The sequence below is a fragment of the Tribolium madens genome, unplaced genomic scaffold (assembly GCF_015345945.1).
Source record: "Tribolium madens isolate multiple individuals breed KSU strain unplaced genomic scaffold, Tmad_KSU_1.1 Scaffold_19;HRSCAF=116;Tcas5.2_LG9, whole genome shotgun sequence".
Taxonomy (NCBI): Eukaryota; Metazoa; Arthropoda; class Insecta; order Coleoptera; family Tenebrionidae; genus Tribolium; species Tribolium madens.
Genome location: NW_025400983.1, coordinates 1,026,817 through 1,034,618, shown reverse-complemented (window position 1 = coordinate 1,034,618; position 7,802 = coordinate 1,026,817). Strand labels below are relative to the sequence as shown.

General features: G+C 28.4%; 1 protein-coding gene across 1 annotated transcript in view; it reads left to right on the top strand.

The window, feature by feature from the left end:
* The first annotated feature begins 6,664 nt into the window (after window positions 1-6,664).
* Window positions 6,665-7,802, top strand: part of LOC123009860 — a 10,480-nt gene continuing 9,342 nt past the window's right edge. The window contains exon 1 of the mRNA XM_044406411.1: window positions 6,665-6,729. Within this exon, the coding sequence (XP_044262346.1) occupies window positions 6,665-6,729 (65 nt within the window). The remainder of the gene's footprint in view (window positions 6,730-7,802) is intronic.

The window sequence follows — 7,802 nt, the reverse complement described above, 5'->3', positions numbered from 1 at the left end:
TTCAGGAGATAAAGACCCAACAAACAGAAGTGAAAACTTCTCAATATTTGACAGGAAAAGGCAATTTTTTAAATTCTCCACTAACGAACTAGATTTTTTTTACAAGATTTATTCACATCTGTCTAATCGTAGACTAATAAATAATCAAGCAATTTGCTTTAAATTACCTCAATCGTAATTACCTACGAGCTGGAGTCCCAAATAACTTAATTTAAATTCAAGATGATTTCATTAGAAATACAATTTCTTTAAGCAATTTAACCTCGTTTTACAAATCTACCGAACTAGATTAAAAAATAACAAAAAAACTAACAGTTCAGTTTCAAGCTAACGCGTTTTTTGGTCAAATAATGTGCAGAGTTCAAGAATTATTACATAACTAGCTTCCACTTTCAAAACTAGTTTAACTAGTAATATAGTATAGATGAAATTATCAAAGAATTAACTAGAAAACTACAAATTGACACGCAGTAGTAGCATTTTTGCTTAAATAATGTTTAAAGTTCAAGAATTATAACATAACTATCTTTTAACAAGCTTAAACTTAGTTTAGCTAGATGAAATTAACAAAGAATTAATTAGAAAACTACAAATTAACAAAACAGTAGCATTTTTGCCTAAATAATGTTCATGGTTGAAGAAACATTATGAACAATCTGTTAACTAGCTTGAACTTAAGGAACTAGCTTAACTAGTAATACACTTTTAGGCGAAATTACAAAGAATTGACCAGAAAACTTGAAATTAACGCAGCAGTAACATTTTTTGTTATTACATATCTGTTAACTAACTTGAACTTAAAAAACTAGTTTAACTAGTAAAATACTTTCCATGAAATTATCAAAGGGTTGACTAGAAACGTACAAATTAACCCAATAATGGCATTTGTGCTTAAATAATGTTTAAAGTTTATTATAAAACTGTCTTTTGACTAGCTTAAACTTAAAGAACTAGTTTAACTAGTAATACAGTTCAGATGAAATTACAGAAAATTAATTAATTAAACACAATAGCATTTTTTGCTTGAATAATGTTTAAGGTTCAAGAATTATAACATAATTATCGCTATCTTAAACTTAAAAAACTAGTTTATCTACATGAAATTAACCAAGAATTAGAATTGTAGAAAACTACAAATTAACAAGTTTGGCCCAAATACGATTCAAAGTTGAAGAAATATTATGTACAATCTGTTAACTAGTTTGAACTCAAAGAACAAGCTTAACTAGTAATATAGTTTTAAACGAACTTAACAAAGAATTGACCAGAAAACTACAAATTAACGCAGCTGTAACATTTTTTGCCCAAAGAATGATCAAGGTTCAAGAATTATTAGTTATTACATATTTATCTGTTAATTAACTTGAACTAAAAAAACTAGTTCAACTATATAGTTTAGTAGAAATTAACAAAGAATTACTTAGAAACCTACCAATTAACATAATTAAAATTATTACATGACTATCTGTTATCTAGCTTGAGCTTGAAAAACTAGTTAAACTAGTAAGACAGTTTAAATTGACAACGAATTAACTAGAAATTAACACAAATTAGCATTTCTCGTATAAATTATATCCAAGTTTCAAAAGTTATTTTTTGACTATCGTAGTTTTAACAAGCTTAAACTTAAAGAATAGTTTAACTAGTAATAAATTTAAATGAAATTAACAAAGAGGTAACAAGAAAACTATAAATTAACACAGCAGTATCGTCTGTTAACTAGTTTAAACTTGAAGAACTAGTTCAATTAGTAATATAGTTTAGATGAAATTATCAAAAGATTAACTAGAAAACTACAAATTAACACAATAGCGGCATTTTTAGCTTAAATAATGTGTAAAGATCAAAAATTATTAAATAACTGTCTCTTAACTAAAGAACTAGTTTAATTAGCAATAAAGTTTAGATTAAATTAACAATGAAATCACTAGAAAACTAGTAATTAAAACACAGCTCAGTAGCATTTTTTGCTTAAATAATGTTTAAAGTTCAAGAATTATTACATAACAATCTGTTAACTAGCTTAAATTTATTGAGCTAGTTTAGCTAGTAATATAGTTTACATGAAATTAACAAAAACTTAGTTAAAAAGCTACCAATTAATATAGTATAGTAGCATTTTGTGTCTAAATAATGTTTAAGGTTCAAAAATTATTACGTAACTATCTGTTAACTACCTTGAACTTAAAAAACTAGTTCAACTAGTAAAATTTAGATTAGATTAACAAGGAATTAACTAGCAAACTACAAAACCAGTAGCATTTTTTGCTTAAAAAATAATGTTTAAGGTTTAAGAATTATTACATAACTATCTGTTAAGTATCTCAAACTTATAGAACTAGTTGAACTAGTTATATAGTTTAGATGAAATTACCAAACAATTAACTTGAAACATAACAGTAGCATTGTTTAGCTAAATAATGTTCAAGGTTGAAAAATTATTACAGAACTATCTGTTAACTAGTTTAAACTTAAAATACTAGTTCAGCTAGTAATAATTATGTACTAGTTTATATACAGTTATATAAAACTACAAAAAATTAAGCACAGTAGCATTTTTTGGTTTAATAATGTTTAAGGTTCAAGAATGGTTACATAACTATCTTTAACTACCTCGAACTTAAAAAACTAGTTCAATTAGTAATACTGATTAGATGAAATCAACACAGAATTAACTAGAAAACTGCAAAAACAGTAGCATTTCTTTGTCTAAATAATGTTTATGGTTTAAAAATTATTACATAATTACTGTTGATTAGCTTCAACTTAAAGAACTAGTTAAACTGGTGACATTTTATATTAACAAAGAATTAACTAGGAACTACAGTATTATTTTTTGCATACATAATGTTCAAGTTTCATTTAATTTGTTCATAACTATCTGTTAACTAGCTTAAACTTAAAAAACTAGTTCAACTAGTAATATATTGTTTAAATGGAATTATCAAAGCCTACAAATTAACGCAATAATGGCATTTTTTGCTTAAATAATGTTTAAAGCTCAAGAATTATTATACAACTGTCTTTTAACTAGCTCTAACTTAAAGAACAAGTTTAACTAGTAATACAGTTTAGTTAAAACTACAAAAAATTAATTAATTAAGCACAGTAACATAATGTTTTCTTTATTGAACATATCTTTCTTTCTGATCAATTTTTGTTAACTAGTTTAAACTTAAAAAACTAGTTCAGCTAGTAATAATTATGTACTAGTTTTGAGTTGCTGAAGAAGGCTTGTTTTTGTCTAGAGAAAATAATTAGTGATAAATGAAATAAACTGAAACTTGGGATCCTGAAAACTGAAGCCCAAAAATGTTTCCTGCGGCGTTGTAATTGGTCGCCGCCTATGTGCAGGCATCCTGCCGTGAATAGAAAAGGACGGCGAGTCCAATCAACATACACACGTGCCGATGCCTGCTTGTCCTGCGGCTGAAAGCCGAGAACAAAGATTTTCAGATTACAGAATCCGCTGTCTCACCGCGTCTGATACAAGGCTACCAGCAGGAGAGGCGAAGAGAGGGAGACAACAGCCACAATGAATATCGCAGGAATGTAGAGCTTTCAGGAATTCAGGAGAAGAGTTACTTGAAACGGTTTTTGGTAGGTGGTGTGTGTGGGAGGGGAAAAAAAAACTTGCATAACGAATGATTTCGAAAAAAATCAGATAACTCAGCAAACATTTTAATGGGACGAGGTTTTGCAAGCGATCGATGAAAAATTTCAGATAGATGACTCAATCAAGAAGCCGCGAGGAGCAATTACACTTTTGATAATTAAATCAGTTGGAGTTCCTCGAGCAATGACAATTATCCGGATTTTTTGACATTGTGTAGTAGCTCATTATCATTTATTTTCTTATGCAAATATGATGGGAGATGGGAGCACAAGAGGGGCTCAGAGCTGGTTAAAGTGACTGCATTTTTTCATCCATTTTTGATGTCTGTCAGGTTTTAAATAATTTTAAAGTTCTTCGAGCAATGTGAGATATAAATATGCGCAACGACACGTTTACTCATTTCTGAGAACGTGCTGCACTTGGATTGACCTTAAAATGTGCTAAACGAGGTTTTAGGATCATTTAGCACAATTTTGATGTTTTTTAACTCTCAATTTTAACCGAAAAAATTACAAGATTTAAAAAAAAACAAAAGAAATAACAATAAAGTACTTCTCTCATCGTTCTTCTCTGTTTTTCTTCTTTGCTTTACTTCCTTCTATTTTGATGATTTTTTTATTTTTATAATTTTTTTAAACATGTTCTTTTTAATTATTAAAAGTACAATCTTTGCTCTCGAACATTTTTTTCTCTATCTTTCTTTTCACTTCTCTCTTTTTTTTTTCTCTACGAGATTTTTAAAGAAAAATTGTTTCACATTTTTTTGACATGAAATTTTGAGCTTCCAGTATCTCAATTTTTTTGTTGAATCAAAAGTAAAATAAATAAAATTAATCAAAAAATGTGAATAATTAAAAAAATTCCAGTTTGCTGTCATTTTTTTTTAAATGTTTTTTTTATATCCAAAATATTTCACACTGAATTATTTAAAGTTTAAGGTTCGATTCCGAGTCTCAAACTTTTTTTTCTCTCTTCTTTCTTCTCTCTATTCTCTTTTCTGTTCTTCAAAAATTGTTTTTTTCTTTAGTTTTACTTTAAAAATAAAATTTACTTTACAAACGATATCATCGCAATATTTTTATACTATCAATTTTTCCCCTCTCCCTTATTATTTGTCTTCTTTTCTTTACTTCCTTTTATTTCGATGATTTTTTTATTTTTATAATTTTTTCAATTATTAAAAGTACAATTTTTGGTGTCGAACATTTTTTTCTCTATTTTTTTTCTTTTCACTTCTCTATTTTTTTTTCTCTACGAGATTTTTAAAGAAAAATTGTTTCACATTTTTTTGACATGAAATTTTGAGCAAAACAGAGCTTTCAAAATGTAACAATTTTTGTTTCAAAATTCTCAACATCTTTCCAGATTTTTTCTGTGTTTATGTTTCAAAATCTTTATTTTTTGAGATCTTTATTTTAGCGATTTTAAGGCTTAAGACTTGAAATTTTACGTTTGTCTTTCAAGACTAAATCATTTTTTGTCTTTTTTTTAATTTTTAAAAAAACTTTAAGCTAAACTTCAAGACATTTTTTAACTTTGTTGTACTTGAATCTTTTCTCAAGATTTTTACTATTAAACTGAACTTTTCAGTATATTATTTTACGAAATTTTACAAAATTCTTGAGTCAAACTTGACCTGATCTTATATTAATAAAATTTCAATTTTATCATTCAATTTTTTAGGTAACAGCTCAATAAAGCGCCTTTTTACACCAAACACATAAAATATTTGCACATCTGCGCCCACTAAAATTTCCCTGAAACTGCGTTTCTTCCAGGGCAGATACCACATCACCAACTACCCCCTCAACGTAAATAAAATGTTCCTCAAAAGCGTCATCCCTTACGGCACCCTCAAATTCCTCGTCACGATGACCAACTCTCGAACCGGCAAACAGCTCAGTTGCTTCGAAGCCGAAGTCCAAGTCTCCTAAACCCCAAATAAAAACTTCACAAGCAACCTGCGTTTTATTTCCCAATAAATTTGAAAAAATCACCACTGAGGAGTGCCTCCACTTGCGCAGGAGGTTAAGTTTTTCCTTTTCTCTTAATATTACAAGATTTTAACGCCATTTTTCAAAGTATTGAACTCCAAATTGTTAGATTTCTCAAAAAAAAAATTTGCCACAAAATGGAACAATTTTTTTTTAATTTTAAGATTTTTATTTTAGCGATTTTAAGGCTTAAGACTTAAAATTTTACGTTTCAAACTTTGTTTTTTATAAGATATTCCTGTTTTTTACAAGACTAAAACTTTTATTTATTTTATTTTATTTTTTAAGAGANATGAACAAAAACACGATTAGCCCGTCACACCAAACTTTTATTTTAATAGCACAACGCGTTTCGACCACAAAGTGGTCATCCTCAGGTGAGAATAAAACTAGTTTTTTCTAATCGTGTTTTTGTTCATCTTAAATACCACAATTTTTTGGACACAATTTGCAAAAGCTCTCTTTTTTTCTTTCTCTCTTTATGTGTTCCGTTTATTTTTAGTATTCGTTCATTCATGTTCTTTATTTATTTCGGGTATATTTATCAAAATTATCAACTTTATTCCCTATTCTCTATTTTTTTGATTTTCTTTTTTTGTCTTTTTTCTTTTATTTTTAGTGCTTAGAACATGTTTCTTCTTTATTTTTTGAACTATTTATCAAAAGTTTGAAGTTCTTACAGCAGAGTTTTTAAAAAAATGTTCACCTCTCCCAAACTTTTCTTAAAAATTTGTTATTTTCATACTTCCAGTAATAGAACCCTTTTCAAGAACTTGATGTTGATAAAACCAATTTTGCATTGACGCAATAGTTGAATAAATTGTGATAATTTGTGTAAAATTTTAAAATTGCGTTTTATTTTATTGGAACCGAAACTGGAATTAACTGAAATACAAAATGAAATTTTGTGATTTCACCGAGTGAATCACTGAAATTCCTGCGACTTTTGCAATAATATAGTCCAAATTTTCTCTGGTCTTTTAATATTTCTCAAAATTTCGTGTTTTCAGCAAGTGAGTCACTGAATATTTAGTCCGAAATCCGGTCCTGCATCATGTTGGAAGATGAGAAGAGTGCGCGTCTTACCTGCAAAAATGCCATTCGCATGCCTACCGGATGGTTCGTACGTGGAGTTAGCTCTTCGGTGGTGTTGTTTTTTTATTCGGTATTCGTGTGGCAGTCGTTCGCTTTCTCTGTGTGATACCGCGGGAATCGGCGACAGCAGCCTTTCTCAGTATATCTTCCACAAGCTCGTCTTGCACGTGGGGAAGTCACACGAGACCGATATACTGCATTTTTTAAGCTCAAGTAACGAGTTTTTTGCACAAGTTTCGAAGCAGTTTTAGAAAAATCTGCTTTTTTGGAATTTTGGTTTTTCCTGCATCGTCAAAATTGAGATTAACAGATTTGATCTTGAATTTTTCCCACATCTTGAACATTTCATAATGCCAGAAAACAAATCGCTTCAAGATTTAGCTTTTCAAATTTCTAGAAAAAAAAAAACAATTTTTAAAGAAGAGAAGAAAGAAGAGAGCAGTAAAAAGAGAAATCAGAGAAAAAAATGTTCGAGACCAGGAATCGAACCCTAAACTTTTAATAATTCAATGATGAAATATTTTGAATATTAAAGAAAAACATTTTACAAAAAATGATATAAGCAAACCGAAATTTTTTTGATCATTCACATTATTTGATTTTATTTATTTTATTTTTGTTTCCTTAAAATGGAGAGAAAAAATGTTTGAGAGTCGGGTTTAAAACTCAAACTTTTGAAAATCAGTCCAAGAAATTTTGTAAATTAATAAAAAAACATCTTTAAAAAATCCTAAACACCAAAAATTAAAGGAAATAGATAAGAAAGAAAAAAGAAGCAAAGAAGAAAACCAGAGAATAGAGAATACTTTTTGATAATTATGCCCGAAGTTTTTTAAAAATCAATGAGGACACATGTTTGAAAGAATTCTAAAAATAAAATGGAATAGATAAAGAGAAAAAAATGTAGAGGGAAAGAATAGAGAAAAGAAGATATATCGCGTGTTTCAAAAATGTGTGGCATAATTTTAACCACGAATACCCCTGTACAAATGAGAATAGAGAGCACAGTATTTACTGACCTAACTCAAAAAATAGAAAAATTACAGCTTTCCAAAAATCGGTATGGAAAATGATTTTTTGGAAATATTTTTGTTATC